This window comes from Bos grunniens, chromosome 23 (assembly GCF_055505025.1).
Source record: "Bos grunniens cultivar Pamir isolate PY7600 chromosome 23, Bosgru_T2T1.0, whole genome shotgun sequence".
Taxonomy (NCBI): domain Eukaryota; kingdom Metazoa; phylum Chordata; class Mammalia; order Artiodactyla; family Bovidae; genus Bos; species Bos grunniens.
In genome coordinates, this window is record NC_141187.1 from 31885147 (window position 1) to 31912945 (window position 27799).

Genomic DNA, 27799 nt, shown 5'->3' on the forward strand with positions numbered 1-27799 from the left:
TTCCCACCAGTGAATGAGAGTTCCTGTTGTGCCGCATCCACACCAGCATTTGGTGTCACTGTTCTGGATTTTATTCACTCTAATAGGTGTGTCGTGGAATCTGATTGTTGTTCTAATCTGCATTTCCCTGATGACATATGTCTTAGTCCATTTGGGTTGCTGTAACAAACTGTCAGAGACCAGGAGACCTATTTACAACATTTATCTCACAGTTCTGGAAACTGGGAAATCCAAGATCATGGCACTGGCAGTTTCAGTGTCTGATTAGAGCCCACCTTTTGGCTAATAGATAGCACCGTATAGCTGTAACTTTGTCTGGTGGAAAGGACAGGAATCACTGTGGGTTCTCTTTTATAAGAGCACTAACCCCTTACAGGAAGGCTCTACTTTCATGATCTAAGCACCTACCCAAGCCCCCACCTCTTAGGTTGTACACTCATTTAGCTGCAAGGTAGCTAGGAGAAAACTGCCTCCTAGTGGCCTCTTTAATCATACAGAATAGCCAAAACAAGTGATGAATGTCCACTAACCTATCACATAGGGCACTGATACAGGGGGGGAAAATGAAGCCACTTTCTCTACTGAGAGGATTTTTTCAAATGTGAATTTTAATATTAATTTTAATTATTATATTCCTTAATGTTTCTATTGAGGATATACCCCATTGCTCCCCCATAAGGGTATAATTTTCCCCCTGGTATCATCAAAACTTCTGCCAACTCAGGGTTTTTTTTAAAGATATGTTTTTATTCATTCATTCATTTATGCATGCTATGCCAGGTCTTAGTTGTGGCATCCCCTAATCAGGGGTTGAACTCAGGCCCCTTGCATTGGAATATTTGAGTCTCAGCCACTGGATCACTAGGGAAGAACCAAATCAAGGTTTTTAAAGTCATCCTTTTTCTTGATTTTAGCAGGTGTCTCTCATCAAAATTCAATGAAGCACATGAATGAAAGTTTTCCAGAGGATTTCATTCTCATGGGCTTTACCAAATATCCATGGTTGGATGTTCCTTTCTTCTTTGCCCTCCTAACCTCCTACATGTTCACACTATTGGGAAACATTGCTATTATTCTGGTTTCCCAACTAGATTCCCAACTCCAAAGTCCTATGTATTTCTTCCTCACAAGCCTCTCCTTCCTGGACCTCTGTTTCACCACCACAACTGTACCCCAAATGCTGTTCAACTTAGGCGGACCCAACAAGAACATCACTTATATAGGCTGCATGACCCAGGCATATGTATTTCACTGGCTAGGCTGTACTGAATGTGTCCTGCTTGGCACCATGGCCTTAGACCGCTATGTAGCTGTGTGTAAGCCTCTGAGATACCCTGTAATCATGAACCACAAGCTCTGTCGGCAGCTCTCCAGCACTGCTTGGCTCATTGGTCTGGCCAATTCACTACTGCAGTCCACACTCACAGTCCAGCTGCCTCTGTGTGGGAAACAAGAACTGGACCACTTCTTTTGTGAACTGCCTGGTCTAATTAAGATGGCTTGTGTGGACACCACAGTCAATGAGCTTACTTTAGCGGTGGTGGCCACCTTCCTGATAATGGGTCCCCTCTCCATGATTCTTGTCTCTTACAGTTATATTGCACAAGCTGTATTTCGAATTCCTTCTGCTGGTGGGAGACTTAAGGCCTTCAACACTTGTTCTTCGCACTTATTGGTGGTGTCTTTATTTTATGGCCCTGGCATCTACATCTATATGCAGCCTTCAGGGGACAGCCCTCAAGACCTTATCAAAGTTCTGACGCTGTTTTACTGTGTTATTACTCCCATGGCCAACCCATTCATCTACACCTTGAGGAACAAGGATGTTAAAGGAGCTTTGAGGAGACTTCTGAGGAGGGCCATTTTGTCCAAGAAAATATGATGCTTTATTCTGAATAGGAAAGCTCAACAATAACGTGAAATATATCCTCCTTTAAATAGATGTTCCATCAAAATCATGCTCAAAAGTCAAGTCAAAAAAAACCTTTGTGTGTTCTGTTTACCACTTCTGATATCAAACACGTAGGGTTTTTTCCGCACAATATCTGGTTCTCTAAAACCAACTGGGATGTCCTACAGTTCAGTTCTATTTTTTGGTTGTGCTGGGTCTTCCTTGCTCAGTGCAGGCTTTCTCTAGCTGCGGCAAGTGGGGGCTACTCTCTCTGGCTGCAGTGAGGGGTCTCCTCATTGCAGTGGCTTCTCTTGTTGTGGAGCACAGGATCCAGGGTGCACAGGCTTCAGTATGGCTCCAGAGCACAGGCTTATTAGTTGTGGTGCATGGGCTCAGTTTCCCTGTACACGTGGGGTCCTCCCAGCCTAGGGATGGAACCAGTGTCCCTTTCATTGCAAGGTGGACTCTTAAACCAATGAACCACCAGGAAAGCCCTCTCAATTTAATTCTGACACTACCCAGAGTTAGCATAGACCTCACAGATTAAGGGCTCAATTCCACAAAATTTTATTATTGGAGAATAGGTTCTCTTCTTGTTGCAGTAAGAATTCAGAGTTGAGACAGGGAAGCTAAGACAGCAAAGTGAGAATTTATTAAGCAATAGTATACTCTCAGGAGGGAGAGTGGGCAGGATCAGATGAGCAGCTGCTCTGAGTTCCTTCGGCAAGCTGGTTATATGGAATGTGAAAATGATTGCACAGACAATATTCATTGAAGAGGCAGGGGTTTTGGGTCAAATCTCTTGATTTTCATCCCAGCTCTACCTTCCCCAGGGGAAGAGGGATTTTCACCCCTCTTTGGTCTTGAGCAGAAGTGTCATGGTGTCAGTGCCTAATGGGTACTTCTTTTCTGCAAGGCTAAATTTATTGTAATTGAGGGCATAATGAGCAAAAGGTGACATTCAGAGACCAGAAATGCCCATCTATTGCAGCCTTTCTTTGCCTCTAGGACTCCTGTCTCCACAAGATGGACCGTTTCCAGTCACTAGCTCTTGCTCCCACCCCCTTTCTCAGCTCACATCTAGTTAACTACCTGTTCTCATACCTCCACTTCAGAAGCCAATAACAAATTCAGGCCACCTGTACTTCTGACCAGCCAACTATAAAATCAAGGGCTTCTACAACTCCTTCCTCAGATTTGATAATTTGCTAGAATAGCTCACAAAATTCAAGGGAACATTTTACATACTTTTACCAACTTATCTTGGGGCTGAAATAGCTCAGTTGAGAGAGCATTAGACTGAAGATCTAAAGGTCCCTGGTTCAATCCCAGGTTTTGGCAGAAAAGCACTTTTTTGGGGGGCTTCCCAGGCCAGTAGAGGTAAAGAACACGCTTGCCAATGCAGGAGACCTAAGAGACATGGGTTTGATCCCTTGGAGGAGGGCACAGCAACCCACTCCAGTATTCTTGCTTGGAGAATCCCATGGACAGAGGAGCCTGGAGGGCTGTGGTCCATAGATCTCAAAGGGTCAAACATGACTTAGCACACACGCACCAATTTATTATAAAAAATATAACTCAGGAATAGCCAAATTCAAGATATGCATAGGGCAAGATATGACAGGGAGGAGCAGTGGGCAGAGCATCCATTCACTTTCAGGGCATGCCTCTCCTGCATCTCAGTGTGGTCACCAGTTAGGAAGCTCTCCAAACTTCATTGCTCAGTTAATTTTTATTCCAGGTGCCGATGGACACAGACAAAAAATGCAACTTCTGATATCTAATAAAAAGGAGCTACTTACTTAGTGGGTAATCAACAGCCTGCCTCAGTCCTAAATAAAGTCATGGCATTTTGAGTTCTAAAGTGCATGTACCTACTCTTAATGAATGTGTGCTAAAAGATCAGTGAATAGTTGGATGAATGAATGATAACAGGTACAAGAAACAAAATGAGAAACTGGAGATACAGTGGTCTAGTGGTTATCAAGAGGGGAGGAATATAATAAGGAGAAGGAAAAGAGGAAACCGGAGAATGAGAACTGATGAAACTCCTGAGTTGGAGTGTCCTTAAACTCACTAAACTTCAATAATGACAATATTTTTCAATAATTATAATAATATTTAAAAGCCGGAGGAAAAATAATTTAAATCCATTTCTCAGTTTCTTCATCTCTAGAAATGGTTTGATTTAAAAAAATAAAAACTATTGAAATATAGTATATATATTTAAAAAGTACACAAATCTTAGGTGTACAGCTAAATGAAATTCCTGAAGTGAAATCACCACACAACCACCACCAACATCAAAAAATAGAACATTACCAGTTCCCCAGAACACCCCAGTCGTGCTCCCTCCCTAACTATTCCTTTCTTACTCCCTGTTGTGGCTTCTAACACAGAGATTCCTTTTCCCTGTTTTAAACTTGATATAAATGGAATCATGAAATATGCATCTTTTGTGTCTGGTTTCACTCATCATTACGTTTGTGAAATTTATCACTTTGGCTTGTAGCTGTAGTTCATTCACTTTCATCATTCATAGTATACCATTTTATGAATAAACTTCCATTTTTGCACTCATCTTGCTGTTAATGGACTTTTGGATTGCTTCTGGTTTAGAACTATAAAAAATGTGGCTAAAGTGTGTCTTCAGATGTAAATATATATACAATATATATACTCTGCTGGCAGCAATATAACTAAAAGTGAAACTCCTGTGTCGTAGAATATGCATATGTTCAGCTTCAGTAGATATACCAAAGAGTTTCCCAAAAACGGTGTTGCCAATTTACACTCTTATGAACATTTCCATTGCTCCATAATCCTCGCCAACATTTGGCACTGTGAGTTCATTTTTAACAGGGATTTTAGCATTTAGTTTGTAATTCTTTCAGTTCAGTTCAGTTGCTCAGTTGTATCTGATTCTTTGCGACCCCATGAACCACAGCACGCCAGGCCTCCCTGTCCATCACCAACTGTCGGAGTCTACCCAAACCCATGTCCATTGAGTCAGTGATGCCATCCAACCATCTCATCCTCTGTCATCCCCTTCTCCTGCCCTCAATCTTTGTCAGCATCAGGGTCTTTTCAAATGAGTCAGCTCTTTGTATCAGGTGGCCAAAGTATTGGAGTTTCAGCTTCAGCATCAGTCCTTCCAATGAACACCCAGGACTGATCTCTTTTAGGACGGACTGGTTGGATTTCCTTGCAGTCCAAGGGACTCTCAAGAGTCTTCTCCAACAACATAGTTCAAAAGCATCAATTCTTCGGTGCTCAGCTTTCTTTATAGTCCAACTCTCATGTCCATACATGACTACTGGAAAAACCATAGCCTTGACTAGATAGACATTTGTTGACAAAGTAATGTCTCTGCTTTTTAATATGCTGTCTAGGTTGGTCATAACTTTCCTTCCAAGGAGTAAGTGTCTTTTAATTTCATGGCTGCAATCACCATCTGCAGTGATTTTATAGCCCCCCAAAATAAAGTCAGCCACTGTTTCCACTGTAGAGCCCCCCAACAGTTTCCACTGTTTTCCCATCTATTTGCCATGAAGTGATGGGACCGGATGCCATGATCTTAGTTTTCTGAATGTTGAGCTTTAAGCCAATTTTTTCACTCTCCTCTTTCACTTTCATCAAGAGGCTCTTTAGTTCTTCTTCACTTTCGGCCATAAGGGTGGTGTCAACTGCGTATCTGAGGTTATTGATATTTCTCCCAGCAATCTTGATTCCAGCTTGTGCTTCCTCCAGCCCAGCGTTTCTCATGATGTACTCTGCATAGAAGTTAAATAAGCAGGGTGACAATATACAGCCTTGACATACTCCTCTTCCTATTTGGAACCAGTCTGTTGTTCCATGTTCAGTTCTAATTGTTGCTACCTGACCTGCATACAGTACCTAATGGCCTATCAGATCGGCAATATTCAAAAGCCTGAAAACATACAATTAGGGAGGTTGTGTGAAAGCAGGCACTATCTCACATTGCTGTTGAAAGTGCAAAATGATACAACGCTTACAAAGACATCTCCCTTCTCTCTTCATTGTTCATTGCAGCATTATTTGTTAAAGCAAAATACTGGAAAGAATCCAAATACGCTCCCTAAAAGATTGGTTAAAAAAACAATAGTGTGTGTGCTTAGTTGCTCAGTCGTGTCTGACTCTTTGTGACCCCACAGACTGTAGCCCACCAGGTTCCTCTGTCCATGAGATTTTCCCAGTCAAGAATACTGGAGTGGGTTGCTATTTCCTTTTCTAATGCAATGAAGTACCATGTCACGGTAAAAGAAAAAGATTATTTCCATCAACAGATTTAGGATGATTTCCAGCTTATTCTTGGAGAAGGAAATGGCAACCCATTCCAGTATTCTTGCTGGGAAAATCCCACGGGCAGAAGAGCCTGGCAGGCTACAGTTCAAGGGGTCGCAAAGAGGTGGACACGACTGAAGCAACTGAGCATGCACGTGCACCAGCTTATTCTATTAAAGTAAGATGCAAAAGGGTATATATAACATTATTTATATATATAAAGGGGTAAAAGTTTGTTTTTGTACAAGAAAGGAAGGGAAGGGATAAGAGAAGGAAGTAGGAAGAAGGAAAGGATAAAACTAATAAAAATGGGGCAAGAGTATATAGGAGATAAAAGAGTTAGGGATTGAAACAAAACTCTGAATATATATATTTTTTTATGTAATTTTAATTTTGAGCTGTTTTTCATATTCAGAAAGGAGAAGGAAGAAAGGAAAGCAAATCTTGAAACTGAATAAAACAGAAACAAATGACTAACTGTATATCAAATTTATAATATAACTACACAGAGAAAAGAATTCAAATAAGTTATGTATATATACTCTATCTCCCTTAATGAGATACAATTCAAGAACAAATAAAGCAAGCAAAGAAATTTAGAACTGTGCATAGTAGATGTGTTATTGCTAATGGTGTTGATATTTTAATTTTGAAAAATTTTAAAATATATATTGTAAGACCAAATTGAATGACTATATGGATGTTGTTGGGAACAGGGTTTTTTTCCTGTGGAAGAAGGGAAGATCATATGTGCAATGGTGAAAATGAAAAAGAAATCTGTGACGTTGTATTTGAATTGGAAATATTTTATAAAATCCTTATCATATGTATATTTTATTCCAGCCCTAAGGTCTAGTGATGACTTTGCAGGTGGCCAAAGTGGTAAAGAGTCCACTCGCCAATGCAGGAGATGTAAGTGACGCGGGTTAGATCCCTAGGACAGGAAGATCCCCTGGAGGAGGGCCGGGCAACCCACTCCAGTATTTTTGCCTGGAGAATCCCCAAGGACAGAGGAGCCTGGTGGGCTATAGTCCCTAGGGTCGCAAATGAGTTGGACGGTAGTGACGCAACTTAGCACGCACGCATGTGTTACTAAAAAAAAAGGGGGGGGGAGGGTCTAATGATAGGGATACTGGGATACTGATCTATCCCAGTAGCAATGAGTTTATTATTCAAAATTCAGATCTTAGTTTCTGTATATCATTCTACATTAAAAGGAACCACAGCTTCATGGAGCAATGGAGGATTCCAGGTCTAAGGCAGGAAAAGTATAAAATGAGCCTGGAATATCTTGTGCTAGAAAATAAGGTGCACACAAAGCTTTCTTTGCAGGAAATAGTAATTGATAAATGTAGACAGAATGTGCCTTAGGTTTCGATGCTGGGAGGGATTGGGGGCAGGAGGAAAAGGGGACAACAGAGGATGAGATGGCTGGATGGCATCACTGACTCGATGGACGTGAGTCTGAGTGAACTCCGGGAGTTGGTGATGGACAGGGAGGCCTGGCGTGCTGCAATTCATGGGGTCGCAAAGAGTCGGACACGACTGAGCGACTGAACTGAGCTGAAACGGATATAATTATACCGAACCCACAGGACTGTTATGCAGAATAAGTGAGTGAGTACGTGTAAATGAAATAGTGTACAGAAAACACTGTGTTGGACAGTTATTGTATTACCCCACCCCCAGCCCCTTGAAAGAGACTGTGAAAGCCAGCGCCTCCCTACGCCTAGCAGGGGATTCAGAGCAGCGACCACAGAGGTGTGAAAACCTCCGGGCTTACTAGAAGGAACACACCCTGAGAGCCGCGGTGTGACGCACTTCCGGCCTTTGTAGTTTATCGTTATCCAGGCTGAGATTGTCAAGGATTCGAAGGTGGTGCCGCGGCTGCCCGGTGAGCTTCGGAGTCGGGCTACCGCAGGGCCTTTGAAAAGTCCGGACTGTGCGCTGTGACTCTGGACTGGGTGTGGGGAGGAGGCAGCGGGTCTTCTTGGCCAGGGCTTGGCTGGAAAGGTGAGGGGCAGAGGAGGCTGCCCCGGAACCTGCAAGGGCCTTGTTAGTTGAAAGTCAGCGTCCGTGTCCCCACCCCCATCCCCTTCGTCTGTTCCTGAAACCTTCAAACACTTGGTCCTAGCACCGGTGTCCTTCGGAACTCTCTTTCCCTGCATCCTAGGATAAGATTAGGTTCCGATAGCCAGAATGGTTTGTATTTTCCCACGGCTGCCATTCTCTACTGGGGGCTTATTTTAAACAATGAGCACGACAGTTTTATAACATTGCCACAGCCTCTTTTAGTCTGATTCACTCAAGAATGTATAGGCTCTTGCCAACTGTTGATTTAAAACAAAACAAAACAAAACACGAATATTTAAATAGCACTTTCATGTCCGCCAGCACTGTTCAAAGCACTTTCCCGATATTAACTTAGTTCTAATAACTTTATGAGGTAGACACTAGTAGTATGTTACTTCCCCGTCCCGCCACCTTTTTTACTTTTGTAAGGCCCAGGAAGAAAATGAAGTTGAGTAACTAGCCCCGGGTTTTACAGCTGGTAATGGGGTGTACTCAGGATTCACATCCAGGGAGTCTGACTTCAGAGTCCATTTTCTTAAACCCTTTGCCGTGCTGACTCAGCTCTTTTTTTCTGTATTAGCTTTATTGTAAGGGAAGTGAGTTCCCTTATTTGAATATGGTGCTACCCCTTTTACACCTTAGTAATCTTGAACTTCTAGTTAGGATTTAAGTTTAGAGAGAGGAATATACTTGAGGACGTGTGCCGTCTGCAAACCTGATGAAGCAGCCATTTCATTTGTGTGTGTACACCTGTTTTCCCACCCACTCGCTGGTGTTGCGCTTTGATCAGTAGAAAAGATGCAGAGAAGAGGGAAATTGATCTCAGTGAAATTGAGTCAAGATTTGAAACACCATGGACCAGAATAGCACCAAGTGGCGCTAGCGGTAAAGACCCTGCCTGCCAATGCAGGAGACATTAGAGACGCGGGTTGGATCCCTGGGTTGAGATGACCTGGGGAGGGCATGGCAACCCACTCCAGCAGTCTTTCCTGGAGAGCCCCATGGACAGAGGAACCTGGCAGGCTGCAATCCATAGGGTCGCAAAGAGTCAGACACACTGAAGCGACTTAGCACCCGTGCATATCAGAAATGGTTTTCTGTTGGCAGAGCTCAAAGCTTCAGTTGCATTGTCTGTGAACAGAAAAGCTTTGACTTGAAACCAAGATGAGTAGGTAGCAAATAGGGAAAAGATATTTTTCAGGGGCCTGAAAAGTTGACTAAACAAGTGGTTGTTTATTCCTTTGAAACCAATCTTGGTTAATTGAGTAATTTGTACCCCAAAACTTTCTCACCCTAAAACAAGCTCAGCAGACCTGGTTCATGCTACCACCATCTCACCCCTGAACTATTACTTTAGCTTCTCTTCCTGCTTCTGCTTTCCCCATAGTCTTTTGTAGCAGCAGCCAGTTATGTTTTTATATTAAAACTGAGTAAAATTTTATCACCCCTCTTGCTTGAAACTTCCAGTAGCTTTCCTCGTCTCTTAGAGTACAAGGCAGAACCCTTATAATGGCTTTTCATGATCTGTTCCTAACCTGACTTCATCTCCTGTTCCTGTCTTGTTTGCCTTCTCTCTTCTAGCCACAGTGGTTAACTAACTGTTCCTTGAAAAATGCATACATGTTCCTGCCTCCAAGAACTCAGTGTTCCCGTGCATGCAACAGTCTTTCTCCAGATAGTTCCATGATTTGCTCCTCACTTCCTTCAGGTCTCTGCTCAAATAATAGTTTATCAACAAGGCCTTCCTTGACTAACCCACATAAAATAGAAACCTTTCTTCCCTCTTACTATATCCTTTACATTTATTGTTCTGCATAGGATTTATCACTACTTGACATACATTTAATTATCATCTGGCCCCTCTGACCCCCTTTTGTCCTCCTGTCTCCTTCTTCCCCCTACATAGAGGAGAGATAGTGGTATAGTGATTGAGAATATGAATTCTAAAGGTAGGTTTTCTGGGTTTGAATTGCAGCCTCACCACTAACTACTTGTGACGCTTTGGGAGAATGATATAGACTCTTTATGCCTCAGTTTTCTCATCTGCAATATGGGGTTAATAATAGTACCTTAACTCATGGTTGCTTTGTGGATTAATTGAGTTAATATATGTAAAGCATCTAAAATGGTGCCCAGTACATTAAAAGCACTGTAAATGTCAATTATTGTTAAAAGACTGTAAATTCCTTGAGGTGAAAACTGTTTTTGTTTGTAGCCCAAAAGAGTACCTGGAATATGGTAGGCTCTGAGTAAATATTTGCTAAATGAATGAATTGGCATATGAAAAGTTCAACAGAAAAAGATAATGTGGTCAGAGTGGTGGTGAGTTGGGGGAAAACATGAATTCAGGGATCCTATCTTTTGAGTAGAAACTGTCTCCACTCTTCCTGAGGTGGTCTATAGAAGTCAAGCAAGCCAAAGATGTTAGAAATTTGTGAAGGGATAATGTTCACAGGTAACCTGTGAAGGATGCTGTCTCATACCAATGTGCTTTTTTTTTTTCTTTGATGACTATAACCAATAATGGCAATATGAATTTAACTTTTCTTTTAGTTGTAGTATGATCAATGTTCACTAACAACTTAAATAATCTATCCTTAGTTTTTTAAATTTTGTGATGCCTGCCAATACTTATGAATGATGTAGGGTTATTTCTACAGTGAATTACAGTAATTTTACTTAAAATTAGAACAAAAATATTTAAAAAACTATAAGTCATGATCCCTATGTGGGTCGTGTAATCTATATAGTGGGTTATGACCAGGGTTTTTTGTTTTTTTCATTTTAAAAACTAGGATTTTAAAAATAAGAGTATATATCACATAAGGTAAGTATACATGGTATTTTGTAAAAAAAAATTATTTCCATTTTTGTGTTTGTGTATATCACACATGCACAAGCATATACTCATATGCACATGTATATGTGTTCTGGGTCATAATATAAAATATTTCTTACTAAAGGCCCTGGTCAAAAAAGTTTGAAAGCCTGTGCCCAAGAATGGTGCTTGGAAATCACTAGGTCACATAATTATTTTTCTTTCAGAAGATTGCCTGTCCTGATTAAGATTGTTCATAAGGTTAAGTGGTCATAGACATTTGTCTCTTTTTTAAAAAAATATTTATATATATTTCCCTGTTCCAGGTCTTAGTTTCAGCACACGTGATCTTTGACCTTTGTTGCAGCATGCAGGATCTTTAGATGTGTCATGTCGAATCTAGTTTTCCAACCAGGAATCACACCCAGGCCTCGTGCATTGGGAGTATGGAGTCTTAGTCACTGGATCACCATTGGAAATTCTGACATTTGTCTCTTTATTAGCACTTATTTTACATACAGTTGCCCACTCTCCATCCTTGAGGAGCTTCAAAGAGAAACAGTTTCCAAGAAATTAAAAGGTAAGAAAGAGCTAAAATTCTGTATTTTAAAAATAGTAAAACTAACATTTCCTTCATTTTACTATCTATGAGCCAAGCCCACTCCAGTTGACTACTTTCTGATTCTTTTGCCATTGTGTTTAGATCACTAGGATATTCATTTAATCTTTCAATAAAATTTATAAGAAAAAATATTTGAAAATTTTATAAGAAAAATAGTCATAGTAGTGATTAATTTTTTAAAAAAGATTATTTATTTATGACTGCTCTGAGTCTTCACTGCTGCATGCAGGCTTTCTCTAGCAGTGGGTGAGGGGGCTGGTCTGTAGCTGTGGTGCCCAAGCTTCTCAGTTCTATAGTTTCTCTTTTTTGCAGAGAAATGGGCTTCAGTAGTTGTGGCGCTTGGGCTCCATAGTTGTTGCTCATGGGCTCTAGAGCACAGGCTCAGTAGTTGTGGCCCATGGGCTTAGTTGCTCCACAGAATGTGGGATCTTTCTGGACCTGGGATTGAAACTATGTCCCCTGCACTGGCAGGCAAATTCTTTGCCACTGAACCACCAGAGAAGCCCCACAGTCATGGTAATTTATAATACTTTAGAGTTTACCAAACTGCCTGCTTCTTTGTGCTCTGTATCTGTGCTCTTATTTAATTTCTATATCAACCTAGAGAGGTAGACAAGGTTGGCTTTAGGATTCCTATGTTATAGATTAAGTAGACTAAAGTGCAGAAGGTGAAGCCCAAGACTGTGGAGGGAGTACCTGGGGATCAGTCTCAATTCCAGGTTTCCCTGCTCCAAGCAGGCATCTCTTTCCTCCAGACCTAACGTGCTTCAAAGAATTCAGCTTCTTTTCCCCAGGCACATTTTTGTTTTTGTTGTTCCTCATTCTATTTATTTATCTTCTTTACTTTCCCTCCCTACTCCTTTTTCTTTCCTTTTTCTCCTTGATTCTTAGTGTCTTCTGTGACATCTTGGAACCAAAGTGTTTGTTTACCTCCATTCAACTAAAAACTGCCTGAGTCTAGTATCTTGCCATTCAAATGGAAACCCAGGATATTCAAACTGATTTATTTGAGCTGATTCATTCAGGATGATCAAACAGTCCCTTCAATAAATCTCAGGGAGAGGGCATTGTTTTGGTTTTGTTTTCCTTCCTATATTACCTTCACCAGTATTTGCTTAATCATTATCATTATTATTATTAATCATGCATTCATGTTCTTCATTAGAGTTACTGATTTGGGTATAAATACTTCCAGTGCCTACCAGCAAAAAGAATTTTCTTCATTTTCTTTCCTGCAAATTATTTTTTAGATTTTGGGATTTCCAGAAGAAAAGATCAAGAGGGAATTATTAAGATTAGATTCTTTTTCTGAATAGCCACAGCCTTGGCCCTTCAGACTCCAGAGATGCACGAGGGACTTCTAGCAGTGAAAGTGAAAGAGGAAAAGGGGGACCACACAAGAATGGGCCAGGAACCTGGCCTGTCAGGAGATAACCCTCATACCAGGGAGATCTTTCGTAGACGCTTCAGACAGTTCTGCTACCAGGAGACACCAGGGCCCCGAGAGGCTCTTCGAAGACTCCAGGAGCTCTGCCATCAGTGGCTGAGACCAGAGATGCACACCAAAGAGCAGATCCTGGAGCTGCTGGTGCTGGAGCAGTTCCTAACCATCCTGCCCGAGGAGCTCCAGGCCTGGGTGAGAGAGCACCGCCCAGTGAGTGGAGAAGAGGCGGTAATTGTGCTGGAGGATTTGGAGAGAGAGCTGGATGAACCAAGAGAGCAGGTGGGAAGAAGGGAGAACAAGGATTTGTGCTTGTATGGTGAAGCATGGGGTTTCAGTGCAGTAAGAGGAAGAGGAGGAAAAGATGGATTTCTTTATACCTGACTTGATCTGTAATAGACTCTTTAATCTCTCCACCTTTTCTCTTTGCCAGTTTCTTGATCCATCTTTTCCTATCCATTGATCCTGAGAAGGCCTTGCAGTATCTTCTCTGATATTTGGTTTCCAATTGTCCTTAATTTTTGCCAGGTCCCAGCCCGTGATCATGAACAAAAGGAGCTTGTGAAAGAGAAAGCAGCTCTAGGAACAGCCCAGGAGTCATCAAGTAGCCAGCTCCAAACCTTGGAAGAGCGGCCTCAGTGGAACTTGAGAGGGGTGGGCCCGATTCAGGAGATTGGTGAGGATTAGAATTTGCTCAGGAAGCCTAAGTCATTCCCCGAATGGTCATCAATTCAGCATGTTTACTTGTTGTTTACTTTGGGCCCGGCATTGTGCTGGGTACTGGAGAAGCAGTGATGAGCAAGGTAGACATGGTCCTTGCCCTTAGGGAGTTTACAGTCTGGTGGGAGAGGTAGACAATAAACAGGCAATTGTGTTACAGGGCATCTTCTCACTGAAGCCCAAGTATAATTATTAAGAGTGGGAAAGTAAATAGAAAACATGGTTGCTTGTCCCCTTCCACCCACTCTCCTGACCAGTATTTTTCTTTCTTTGGGAACACAACATTCATGTAATCCATTTATTATTTCAGACAATGAGACTGGAACTTGGAATGTGGAGTTAGCTCCAAAGAGGGAGCTGTCTAAAGAAAAGAAATCTCTTGTGGAGGCACCTGAAAAACTGAATGGTGATACTATTCCAGTGCCTGAATATGGAGAGACCTGTGACCAGGAAGGTAGACTGGAGAGGCAACGGGGAAGCTCTTCAGTGGAAAGACCCTATGTCTGCAGTGACTGTGGGAAAAGCTTCACCCAGAATTCCATCCTTATTGAGCACCAGAGAACGCACACGGGCGAGAAGCCCTATGAGTGTGATGAGTGTGGGCGGGCCTTCAGCCAGCGGTCAGGCCTGTTCCAGCACCAGAGACTCCACACTGGGGAGAAGCGCTATCAGTGCAGCGTTTGTGGCAAAGCCTTTAGCCAGAATGCTGGGCTTTTTCATCATCTCAGGATCCACACGGGGGAAAAGCCTTACCAGTGCAATCAGTGCAGTAAGAGCTTTAGTCGACGTTCTGTCCTCATTAAGCATCAGAGAATTCACACTGGAGAAAGACCTTATAAATGTGACAAATGTGGCAAGAACTTCATCTACCATTGCAACCTCATCCAGCATCGGAAAGTCCACCCCGTGGCTGAATCCAGCTAGCTCCTTGGAACAGGTAGGGCAACATTTCCTGATGCCAGACTGCTGGGCAAGGAAGCCAGGGTCCTGGTTCTTACTTTGTCCCTGAGAGAACAATAGTATTAATAATTTAATCCTCTAGTAATAGGAAGCTCCAGAGAAAGCCAGTGAAAGTGTCCTGATTTTTAGGCTGAGATCAGATCAGTCACTCAGTCGTGTCTGACTCTTTGCGGCCCCATGAATCGCAGCACTCCAGGCCTCCCTGTCCATCACCAACTCCCGGAGTTCACTGAGACTCACGTCTATCAGGACGTCATTATCAGTCAGTAATGCCATCCAGCCATCTCATCCTCTGTCATCCCCTTCTCCTCCTGCCCCCAATCCCTCCCAGCATCAGAGTCTTTTCCAATGAGTCAACTCTTTGCATGAGGTGGCCAAAGTACTGGAGTTTCAGCTTTAGCATCATTCCTTCCAAAGAAATTCCAGGGCTGATCTTTAGAATGGACTGGTTGGATCTCCTTGTAGTCCAAGGGACTCTCAAGAGTCTTCTTCAACACCACAGTTCAAAAGCATCAATTCTTCGGCGCTCAGCCTTCTTCACAGTCCAACTCTCACATCCATACATGACCACAGGAAAAACCATAGCCTTGACTAGACGGACCTTTGTTGGCAAAGTAATGTCTCTGCTTTTGAATATGCTATCTAGGTTGGTCATAACTTTCCTTCCAAGGAGTAAGCATCTTTTAATTTCACAGCTGCAGTCACCATCTGCAGTGATTTTGGAGCCCAGAAAAATAAAGTCTGACATTGTTTCCACTGTTTCCCCATCTATTTCCCATGAAGTGGTGGGACCAGATGCCATGACCTTTGTTTTCTGAATGTTGAGCTTTAAGCCAACTTTTTCATTCTCCACTTTCACTTTCATCAAGAGGCTTTTGAGTTCCTCTTCACTTTCTGCCATAAGAGTGGTGTCATCTGCATATCTGAGGTTATTGATATTTCTCCCGGAAATCTTGATTCCAGCTTGTGTTTCTTCCAGTCCAGCATTTCTCATGATGTACTCTGCATAGAAGTTAAAAAAGCAGGGTGACAATATACAGCCTTGACGAACTCCTTTTCCTATTTAGAACCAGTCTGTTGTTCCATGTCCAGTTCTAACTGTTGCTTCCTGACCTGCATACAGGTTTCTCAAGAGGCAGATCAGGTGGTCTGGTATTCCCATCTCTTTCAGAATTTTCCACAGTTTATTGTGATCCACACAGTCAAAGGCTTTGGCATAGTCAATAAAGCAGAAACAGATGTTTTTCTGGAACTCTCTTGCTTTTTCCATGATCCAGCGGATGTTGGCAATTTAATCTCTGGTTTCTCTGCCTTCTCTAAAACCAGCTGGAACATCGGGAAGTTCACGGTTCACATATTGCTGAAGCCTGGCTTGGAGAATTTTGAGCATTACTTTACTAGCATGTGAGATGAGTGCAATTGTGCGGTAGTTTGAGCATTCTTTGGCATTGCCTTTCTTTGGGATTGGAATGAAAACTGACCTTTTCCAGTCCTATGGCCACTACTGAGTTTTCCACATTTGCTGGCATATTGAGTGCAGCACTTTCACAGCATCATCTTTCAGGATTTGAAATAGCTCAACTGGAATTCCATCACCTCCACTAGCTTTGTTCGTAGTGATGCTTTCAAAGGCCCACTTGACTTCACATTCCAGGATGTCTGGCTCTAGGTCAGTGATCACACCATTGTGATTATCTGGGTCATGAAGCTCTTTTTTGTACAGTTCTTCTGTGTATTCTTGCCACCTCTTCTTAATATCTTCTGCTTCTGTTAGGTCCATACCATTTCTGTCCTTTATCGAGCTCATCTTTGCATGAAATGTTCCTTTGGTATCTCTGATTTTCTTGAAGAGATCCCTAGTCTTTCCCATTCTGTTGTTTTCCTCTATTTCTTTGCATTGATCGCTGAAGGCTTTCTTATCTCTTCTTGCTATTCTTTGGAACTCTGCATTCAGATGTTTATATCTTTCCTTTTCTCCTTTGCTTTTCACTTCTCTTCTTTTCACAGCTATTTATAAGGCCTCCCCAGACAGCCATTTTGCTTTTTTGCATTTCTTTTCTATGGGAATGGTCTTGATCCCTGTCTTCTGTACAATGTCACGAAGCTCATTCCATAGTTCATCAGGCACTCTATCTATCAGATCTAGGCCCTTAAATCTATTTCTCACTTTCACTGTATAATCATAAGGGATTTGATTTAGGTCATACCTAAGGTCTAGTGGTTTTCCCTACTTTCTTCCATTTAAGTCTGAATTTGGCAATAAGGAGTTCATGGCTGAGAGAAGCATAGTATCTTAAATACAACTGTCAAAGTCTCTTTGGTCAGTGACATCCATAACTTTGCAACACTGTTATTGCATTGATTTCATAATTTCATACATATCTGTCCAAAAAGTTTTCTAGATATGCTTCAGGAAAACTTTATCCTAGTTTTTTAAAACTTATTTTAAGTCTTAAAAATTATATGCAACCTGAATACAAAAAGTCAAAGGTAGTATTTAAAAATTAATTTAAAAATAATTTCCGTAAAATCTATAATATAAACTATTAGATTAGTTTCTATTTGCATAAGATAGGAAAATTTGCCTTTTAACCTACAAAAGGGGGCACTTGGATCTTTCCATACACAAAAGGCTTTTCCCTGTAGAGGTTTAGTAACTCAGCCCTCAGTTAAAAACCAAGAAATTGATTATTAAAAATCTGATATCTCACTTAAGATCTTTGTTGTGAAAATATAGGTCTAACTGTATTTTTGCTGTGACTTGAGCATTTTGGGGTTTTTATTTAGCCTTTTGTTAAGGAAAATTTCAGACATATACAAAAGTAGAGAGAAAAGTATGATTGGTCTTCCATGCTGATTGCTTTTTATAGCCTCCATGCTTCTCAGTGCTATTTATTGATTACTACCAAAGTCATACATTAAAAAACTCCTTTCCCTTAACACTGAGTGTTATGAAGCTTTATACTAAGGCCAGGAGACAAAGAAGTGGAATATCTATGGTGATAACAATCTGGATTGGAATATTATATACACATGCAGGTAACTTAAGAGTAATAGAACACAATAAGGGACCTCAGCGTCATTTCTGCATGCCCTTTATTAACAGATATGGATACAGAAGCTCTAGAAGTGACTGTGTAACATCACACAGCTAGTTAATGCAGCTGGAACTAGAACCCTCTCTCCTTACTCTTAGTGCAGTGCTCTTTCTGCTGAGCCATCGGAAGCATTGTATTGCCATATGCAACTTAGAGCACTTACAAGGCATTACAATTTTGCTTTTTAGCTCAACAAACCTGCCCGTTTATTTGTTTCAATAGATGTACAGCCTATTTAATTTACAGTGGAGTCCCAAGAAAGATTCCTCCTACTTATTTCTCATTTGAGGCATTTCATTTATTTTTGTAATGAGTGATTATTTTTAACTTTAAATTTTAATTTACTTAGAAGGAGTTTTTAAAAAAGATAATTCATTCTGCACCTGGTTCTAATATCAAAACATTAAAAAAGGTCCCTATCTTTCCCCTTGTAGGTAGTCATTTAACTAGTTTCTTAATACTTTTCAGGGTTTCTTTATGTAAATACAAGAAAATATGAATATAATTTTATTCCCTTGATTACGCAGAATGATAGCATACTATTCACACCCTTCTACATCTTGTTGTTTTCATGAAACAGTGTAATCTTCAGATATTTCTGCCTTATAACAGCAAGCTTCCTTACTCTGTTTACAAGTTGGTGATATATCATTTGTTGGTGCTGCACAGTTCAATGTACTCCTACAGATGAAAAATTGCTACTTCAGAATGTTGTATATTGTTTTATTCTTTTCCCTAGTTTGGTCCAAGTCAAACTCTTTCTGTTTAAAAGCTAACAACCTCCACATGAGCTAGAAAACAAGATTTGGATGATTAGAAGTGCACATAATGCTTATGTTGAGAAATGAAGTTATAAGTGATGTTTTTTATTTCATGTATTTTGTTCTGTTATATATTCTTAAACCTAACATTTCAAACTGTTAGTGTCACTACCTGTGACTAATTGTATGTATTATCAACAATTTTAGAAGAAGAAAACCTTAAATTTCCTCAAGAGTATATAGTTTATTGTGTCTTGAGGTTTAAATTCTTATCCAACAGAAATACATAGGGATTTTAGGATGAAGTTAAAGAAAATATAGTAGGATAAGTTTGCAATAAAATCAACTTCTCAAGTTAAATATATACTCCATATAGTGATATAATAGGCTTCCCAGGTGGCTCAGTGGTAAAGAATCCACAGAGCTATTGCAGGAGCCACAGGAAATGTGGGTTCGATCCCTGGATGAGGAAGTGGCAGCCCATTCCAGTATTCTTGCTTTGATAATCCCATGGACACAGGAGCTACAGTCCATGGGATTGCAAAGAGTTGGACACGACTAAGCAATTGAGCACATAGTTATATAGTATTTATACTATTATAGTTTGAGTTCATAAGTTTTAAATGCTTCTCCAAGATGCTGAAGCAGCATGTTTGTTAGCTTTTAAAATATTTAAAATATGAACAGATTAGGATTTTAGAGGAAGTATTTCTAATGAACTGAGTTTTTACATTTGCAATTGAAGGTTGAATGTTTGATTTGTTCTGTGCTTGTTTTTTTGTTTTGTTTTTTTATAGCTTTTCAAAAATTCTTAATTTTCTCAACAGCTGGTAAAACACCAAGAAACAAAATATGTTATATATGCTGTAGAGACAGATGTACTCTTAGAATGCAATGATGGTTCATGCAATTAAAATGACTTACAGTTCACCAAACTAACTTTCCTTGTTTTCTGATACTGATTGTACTAATTCTCTTATGCTAATTCTTTTATCTAGGATCCACATTCCTCATTATTTGAGAAATAATATTTGACTTAACCTGTAGGCAATGCAGTCACAAAGAGTTGGACATGACTTAGCAACTGAGCATGGACACAGACAATGGCATGAAGACCTTGGCTGTTTCTGTGATTATTCCAGTCTTCCAGACCAGAAATTCTTAGTTGTCTCTTTACATTTCTAAACTTCCCTCACTTCTCTCTTTTCCCATCCTGGCTCCTTTTATTCACCTATGAAGTCTCTAGTGTTGAACTCATTTCAGGTGTTCCCTGGACCAGTATCCATCCCTCCCTGTGCCCTTGAAAAGTCCAATCTGAAAGAGATTTTTGGTTTTATTTTTGAGCAAGATGTAAGAAATTCAGTTTTATGATTGAGCAAGGTATAAGAAATATTGATTCAAATCCAATTAAATAGGCTTATTGGTTCTTGAAGGATAGTCCAGCACCCCTTTCAGCAGTTAGGACAGTGGACACTACATCAAGAAATGGTTAAGTGGGATGTCCTTGGTGGTCTAGTGGTTGACTCTGCTTCCACTGCAGGGAGCCTGGTTCTGTCCCTGGTCAGGGAACTAGGATCCTACATGCCTTGCTAAGTCGCTTCAGTTGTGTCCGACTCTGTGCAACCCCATAGACGGCAGCCCACCAGGTTCCCCCATCCCTGGGATTCTCTAGGCAAGAACACTGGAGTGGGTTGCCATTTCCTTCTCCAATGCATGAAAGTGAAAAGTCAAAGTGAAGTCGCTCAGTCGTGTCCAACTCTTAGCGACCCCATGGACTGCAGCCTACCAGGCTCCTCTGTCCATGGGAGTTTCCAGGCAAGAGTACTGGAGTGGGGTGCCATTGCCTTCTCCCTACATGCCTTAGGTGCAACCAAAAAAAAAAAAAAGAGGAAGAAATGGCTAAGTGTCTTGCAACTAAAACCTACCTAGAGTTGTGGATAGAGCCCTGAAGATTCTCTTTCACTATAATTTTGAGTTGAAGGTCAGGACTCTAGGAGAATCAAGACTGTCCATATTTTTATATTTGGAAATGATTCCTATTTTCTGTATCTGACAATGCTTTCCTTTAAAAAAAGTAACTTCTAGTAGAAGATTTTTTTAATATTTTCCTAGTAAGACAGAAGTTATTTCTGAGGAGATTCTAAATGAAAGTATACCTAAGGTCAAAATTTTATAAAATATGAAGATTTTCTGTTTTAGAATTTTTAAATACAAAATATATACCAACATATGTGGGTCATTGGTTAAATGTTGAGTTAATAATGGAGAGAAATGTAGATTCTTTGCAGAGGGAGATGGAGGATAGAGGAAAGTGTTTTTGGCCAAAGGACTAGAGTGAGGCAAGACCCCAATTTAAGACATGTTCAAGAGGCAAAGGGTTTCCAGTTTGTCTGGGTCACAGAGTTCCTGCAGGGAAGTGCAGGAGTGGGAGATTGTAGGTGGGGGCCAGATTGAGGGCCTTGAACACTTTTCTAATGCATTGAGTCTTTGTTTGATAGGCAGTGTAGAATCATCAAAGGTATAGTAGGAGCTTTTCAGTATATAGTCAGAGAATGCATACATGCATGCAAGTCACTTGAGTTGTGTCCGACTCTTTGCAACCCCATGAACCATAGTCCATCAGGCTCCTCTGTTCGTGGGATTTTCCGGGCAAGAATACTGGTGTGGGTTGCCATTCTCTGATTCTCCTTTTCCAAGAATAAAAAAATACTGAGATTTAAAAAGAAATTTTGGAGTTTAGCTCATTTCATACCTACTTGAGAAAAGTGAAACCCAAGTGGTTAGTTATGGTGATCTGTTTTTTAGCCATATTAAAAAAGTTTTTTTAAAAAACTATGAACAAAGATCACTGTGAATTATATGTAGTTTCATGAACACTTAGACTTGGAGCCCTGAGACACATTTTCAGTTCAGTTCAGTTCAGTCGCTCAGTCGTGTCCGACTCTTTGCGACCCCATGAATCGCAGCACGCCAGGCCACCCTGTCCATCACCAACTCCCAGAGTTCACTCAGACTCACGTCCATTGAGTCAGTGATGCCATCCAGCCATCTCATCCTCTGTCGTCCCCTTCTCCTCCTGACACATTTTAGGCATCAGCAAAAAACAGATGAAAAGAGGAAAAGGATGGCCAAAATGTGAGAATACAAAAACGAATCAGAGGGCAACAATGGTGTCCAAAGAGAAAAAATAAAAAATAAAAAGATAGATACAGAGACATCTTTACCAAGTGATGTTCTTCATCTTCACAGTAGGTATTAGAAGTCCCTCCATCTCAGTTGTTTCAAGTGTCTTAGGTACTGGTGTCTCAAGCAGTGGTAATCTCTGCCTTTGGTTCTCATTTATTTTAATACTATCCATAAAAAGGAGAACTGGGAGAAGAACACAGTCTGTAAATTACCCTGTGATGTTTTTAGGTCTCTGGACCCACATTCAGATTTCCATGCTAGCAACCTTAGCTCTATGATGAAGTCACTGTTTCTTGGTGTCTACCTGTGTTAGAATCACCTAGGCTGTTTGAAGTGCAGTTGCCCGGCCCCACCCCAGACGGACAAAATCAGTGGTTAGGTTACTCAGAGGGACTCAGTTATTCAAAGAATTAAAACAGTGGAGGGCAAGCCATCCTCTGCCCCTTTTGTTGCTGCTCTTCCCATAGGTGGGTGTTGATTATTGCTTCTGACCCTGGGAACCGAGTGAGGGTAATTGTCAGTTGGTATCTTAAGAGACTCTTCTGGAGAGTGATCCTAAGGGCTGAAAGCTCAGAGGACCTGGTGCTAAGGGAACCTAGGGCTGCGCAGCATCCGGTGAGAGTGGCCAGGTGTCCTCATTGGGGTAGAAAGAAACAAGCCCAGATTGAGTGGCTCCTGGACACCAGAGGTTACAAAAGAACCCTTGTCGACTTGCCTGCCTTATCGATTAGGAGGAAACCTCTGAGCATGCACCTTGATAGCTCAGTTGGTAAAGAATCGGCCCGCAATGTGGGAGACGTGGATTCAATCCCTGGGTTGGGAAGATCCCTTGTAGAAGGGAAGGGCTACCCTCTCCAGTACTCTGGCCTGGAGAATTCCATGGACAGTCCATGGGGTCGCAAACAGTCGGACACAACTGAGCGGCTTTCACTTTCACTTTCTGAGCTCGCAAAGTTGGGTCAGTTGCCAGTTCAGTTCAGTTCAGTCGCTCAGTCTTGTCTGACTCTTTGCGACCCCATGAATCAAAGCACGCCAGGCCTCCCTGTCCATCACCAACTCCCGGAGTTCACTCAAACTCATGTCCATCAAGTCGGTGATGCCATCCAGCCATCTCAACCTCTGTTGTCCCCTTCTCCTCCTGCCCCCAATCCCTCCCAGCATCAGGGTCTTTTCCAATGAGTCAACTCTTCGCATGAGGTGGCCAAAGTATTGGAGTTTCAGCTTCAGCATCAGTCCTTCCAATGAACACCCAGGACTGATCTCCTTTAGGATGGACTGGTTGGATCTCCTTGCAGTCCAAGGGACTCTCAAGAATCTTCTCCAACACCACAGTTCAAAAGCATCAATTCTTCGGCGCTCAGCTTTCTTCACAGTCCAACTCTCACATCCATACATGACCACTGGAAAAACGATAGCCTTGACTACACAGACCTTTGATGGCAAAGTAATGTCTCTGCTTTTGAATATGCTATCTAGGTTGGTCATAACTTTCCTTCCAAGGACTAAGCATTTTTTAATTTCATGGCTGCAATCACCATCTGCAGTGATTTTGGAGCCCCCAAAAATAAAGTCTGACACTGTTTCCACTGTTTCCCCATCTATTTCCCATGAAGTGATGGGACCAGATGCCATGATCTTCGTTTTATGAATGTTGAGCTTTAAGCCAACTTTTTCACTCTCCACTTTCACTTTCATCAAGAGGCTTTTGAGTTCCTCTTCACTTTCTGCCATAAGGGTGGTGTCATCTGCATATCTGAGGTTATTGATATTTCTCCCGGCAATCTTGATTCCAGCTTGTGCTTCTTCCAGCCCAGCGTTTCTCATGATGTACTCTGCATAGAAGTTAAATAAGCAGGGTGACAATATACAGCCTTGATGTACTCCTTTTCCTATTTGGAACCAGTCTGTTGTTCCATATCCAGATCTAACTGTTGCTTCCTGACCTGCATATAGGTTTCTCAAGAGGCAGGTCAGGTGGTCTGGTATTCCCATCTCTTTCAGAATTTTCCACAGTTTATTGTGATCCACACAGTCAAAGGCTTTGGCATAGTCAATAAAGCAGAAATAGATATTTTTCTGGAACTCTCTTGCTTTTTCGATGATCCAGACATTGGCAATTTGATCTCTGGTTCCTCTGCCTTCTCTAAAACCAGCTGGAACATCGGGAAGTTCACGGTTCACATATTGCTGCAGCCTGGCTTGGAGAATTTTGAGCATTACTTTACTAGCGTGTGAGATGAGTGCAATTGTGCGGTAGTTTGAGCATTCTTTGGCATTGTCTTTCTTTGGGATTGGAATGAAAACGGACCTTTTCCAGTCCTGTGGCCACTACTGAGTTTTCCACATTTGCTGGCATATTGAGTGTAGCACTTTCACAGCATCATCTTTCAGGATTTGAAATAGCTCAACTGGAATTCCATCACCTCCACTAGCTTTGTTCGTAGTGATGCTTTCTAAGGCCCACTTGACTTCACATTCCAGGATGTCTGGCTCTAGGTCAGTGATCACACCATCATGATTATCTTGGTCGTGAAGCTCTTTTTTGTACAGTTCTTCTGTGTATTCTTGCCATCTCTTCTTAATATCTTCTGCTTCTGTTAGGTCCATACCATTTCTGTCCTTTATCGAGCCCATCTTTGCATGAACTTTTCCGTTGGTATCTCTAATTTTCTTGAAGAGATCTCTAGTCTTTCCCATTCTGTTGTTTTCCTTTATTTCTTTGCATTGATTGCTGAGAAAGGCTTTCTTATCTCTTCTTGCTATTCTTTGGAACTCTGCATTCAGATGTTTATATCTTTCCTTTTCTCCTTTGCTTTTCACTTCTCTTCTTTTCACAGCTATTTGTAAGGCCTCCTCAGACAGCCATTTTTCTTTTTTTGCATTTCTTTTCCATGGGGATGGTCTTGATCCCTGTCTCCTGTACAGTGTCTTGAACCTCTGTCCATAGTTCATCAGGCACTTTGTCTATCAGATCTAGTCCCTTAAATCTATTTCTCACTTCCACTGTGTAATAAGGGATTTGATTTAGGTCATACCTGAATGGTCTAATGGTTTTTCCCACTTTCTTCAATTCAAGTCTGAATTTGGCAATAAGGAGTTTATGATCTGAGCCACAGTCAGCTCCCGGTCTTGTTTTTGCTGTTATATAGAGCTTCTCCATCTTTGGCTGCAAAGAATATAATCAATCTGATTTTGGTGTTGACCATCTGGTGATGTCCATGTATAGAGTCTTCTCTTGTGTTGTTGAAAGAGGGTGTTTGCTATGACCAGTGCATTCTCTTGGCAAAACTCTATTAGTCTTTGCCCTGCTTCATTCCATATTCCAAGGGCAAATTTGCCTGTTACTCCAGGTGTTTCTTGACTTCCTACTTTTGCCTCCAGTCCCCTATAATGAAAAGGACATCTTTTTTGGGTGTTAGTTCTAAAAGGTCTTGTAGGTCTTCATAGAACCATTCAATTTCAGCTTCTTCAGCCTTACTGGTTGGGGCATAGGCTTCGATTACCACGATATTGAATGGTTTGCCTTGGAAATGAACAGAGATCATTCTGTCGTTTCTCAGATTGCATCCAAGTACTTCATTTTGGACTCTTTTGTTGACCATGTTGGCTACTCCATTTCTTCTAAGGGATTCCTGCCCACAGTAGTAGATATAATGGTCAAGGTCAGGAGGGGTGGCCGTGAGAAGATACCCCTCATCCAAGGTAAGGAGAAGCGGCTGCGCTTCCGTGAAGAGATACCCATGTCCAAGGTAAGAGAAACCCAAGTAAGGTGGTAGGTGTTGCAAGAGGGCATCAGAAAGCAGACACACTGAAACCATACTCACAGAAAACGAGCCAATCTGATCACATGGACCACAGCCTTGTCTCACTCAATGAAACTAAGTCATGCCATGTGGGGCCACCCAAGACGGACGGGTCACGGTGGAGAGGTTTGACAGAACGTGGTCCACTGGAGAAGGGAATGGCAAACCACTTTAGTATTCTTGCCTTGAGAACCCCATGAACAGTATGCAAAGGCAAAATGATAGGATACTGAAAGGGGAACTCCCCGGGTCACTAGGTGCCCAATATGCTACTAGAGATCAGTGGAGAAATAACTCCAGAAAGAATGAAGGGGTGGAGCCAAAGCAAAAACAATACCCAGTTGTGGATGCGACTGATGATAGAAGCAAGGTCCAATGCTGTAAAGAGCAATATTGCATAGGAACCTGGAATGTCAGGTCCATGAATTAAGGCAAATTGGAAGTGGTCAAACAGGAGATGGCAAGAGTGAACGTCGACATTCTAGGAATCAGCGAACTAAGATGGACTGGAATGGGTGAATTTAACTCAGTTGCCAGACCAACCACGAAAATGACAGGTCCTCTGAGTTTCCTAGAGAGGCGGCTGAGGAACCGACGGAGATGCGTTTGAGTGTTGTGACGTATTTCCAGTTCCTGGTGTGAGCTGTGGCTTAAATACCCCTTTCCTTGGTTGACTCAGGACTGCAACTGGAGTAGGTGGAAACCTGGTTCATCCCGAGGCTGGATGCTCCATTTTTGGTTTAGTCGCCAAGTCACGTCCAACTCTTTTTGAGACCCCACAGACTGGAGCCTGCCGGACTCCCCTGTCTGTGGGATTTCCCAGGCAAGAATACTGGAGTGGGTTGCCATTTACTTCTGCAGAGATCTTGGGGCTGGATTGGGGGTGTTGTCCTCTTTTCCTAGGCCTGGCTTGGGTTCCTCTTCCTTGCCTTACATAGATCCCTCAGGACCGGACTCTTCCATGTTGGAGCTTCTGTAAGTTTCAGCGATGCAGAGAGCTAAACACAAACAGGGTACAGGGCTGGGTCTGTGTGCACCATCTGGTTTTCGAAGGAGATGCATTTACTAGCGGGGAAACTCCTCCAGTGTCCATCGGTTGATGGACCTTAAGGCTAAAACATGGTTTCTTACACTTTTCGTGAACTTAACTGAGCAGTTTCTCAGTTTTCATGAAAAGCTCTTATAGTAATGGTCATGATTACATATTTGTAGAGGTTTAGTTCTTAAAAAAATAAAAACTATAACGCGATCCTCACAGTTTTGCAAAGCAAAGGGAAGTGCTCGTTCATTTCTGTGGCTAAGAAAACAGATTCAAAAGTGTGGCAGGGGAAGTAGAGGAGGGTGGCAGCTCATTACTGTCAGGTAAATGTAGAAATCCAAGTTTCTACTTGATTGCCATTTAGGTTCTCCTTACTGTTGGGTAGGGGTAGAAATTCTGAGTTTCATGTGGTCACCACAGACACTGTGTGAGCGCTGATTAGTTATTGCTGAGTGATGGTGGAAGTCCGGACCTCACTGGCCCTTTTCTGACGTTGCCTTAGTGTCACCGTTCCCTACTTACCCTGCCACAGTAGTTTCAGGGAAAACCAGCTAAAACCTAAGGTTTAATTAAGATCCAGTCTCATAACACAGTACAAAATAGCAATAAAAAATCCGAAATACCAAGAACCAGGAAGATCGCAAATGGAATGAAAAGAGATGCCAACACCAAGCGAATAGAGGTTTTAGAATTAACAGAGGTTTTAGAATTAACAGAAATTTATAGCAATCATGATTAAAAAAAAAAAAAAGCTTCGATGAGGGACTTTCCTGGTGGTCCAGTGGCTAAGACTTCTCTCCTGATGCAGAGGGCTCCAGTTCAATATCTGGTAGGGGAATTAGATCTCACATAGTGCAACTTAGGGGCTTCCCTGGTGGCTCAGAGGTTAAAGCATCCACCTGCAGTGTGGGAGACCTGGGTTCGATCCCTGGGTCGGGAAGATTCCCTGGAGAAGGAAATGGCAACCCACTCCAGTATTCTTGCCTGGAGAATCCTATGGACGGAGGAGCCTGGTGGACTATAGTCCATGGGGTTGCAAAGAGTTGGACACGACTGAGCGACTTCACATCACTTCTGTTGCA

At 41.7% G+C, this 27799-nt stretch overlaps 3 protein-coding genes and 1 non-coding gene across 35 annotated transcripts in view; all 4 read left to right on the forward strand.

The window, feature by feature from the left end:
* The first annotated feature begins 870 nt into the window (after positions 1-870).
* LOC147347332 (olfactory receptor 2B11-like) lies at positions 871-1951 on the forward strand. Its single transcript, XM_086369828.1, has one exon. It carries the CDS (start codon positions 938-940, stop codon positions 1880-1882), a length of 945 nt encoding a protein of 314 aa, XP_086225954.1. The 5' UTR covers positions 871-937; the 3' UTR covers positions 1883-1951.
* A 1208-nt stretch (positions 1952-3159) lies between these two features.
* Positions 3160-3232, forward strand: TRNAF-GAA (transfer RNA phenylalanine (anticodon GAA)). Its single transcript has one exon. It is a non-coding gene; the product is annotated as a tRNA-Phe (tRNA).
* A 4803-nt stretch (positions 3233-8035) lies between these two features.
* ZSCAN12 (zinc finger and SCAN domain containing 12) overlaps positions 8036-27799 on the forward strand; it is a 48182-nt gene continuing 28418 nt past the window's right edge. For 23 of the 32 annotated variants that reach the window (XR_015152238.1, XR_015152239.1, XR_015152246.1 and 20 more), the window contains exon 1: positions 14181-14807. Coding sequence is in view for 6 of the 32 variants with exons in the window: in XM_086369734.1 (XP_086225860.1) it covers positions 14274-14807 (534 nt within the window). In the remaining 26 variants the exon portion in view is untranslated. Of the gene's footprint in view, positions 8091-11035; positions 11668-12503; positions 13433-13678; positions 13827-14180; positions 14808-27799 lie in introns of those variants that run through there. The other 9 variants (XR_015152235.1, XR_015152232.1, XM_086369736.1 and 6 more) reach the window with 6 other exon arrangements.
* Positions 13055-13837, forward strand: LOC147347335 (zinc finger and SCAN domain-containing protein 23-like). Its single transcript, XM_086370586.1, has 2 exons — positions 13055-13432; positions 13679-13837. The coding sequence occupies exons 1-2, from the start codon at positions 13055-13057 to the stop codon at positions 13835-13837; spliced, it is 537 nt and encodes a 178-aa protein (XP_086226712.1).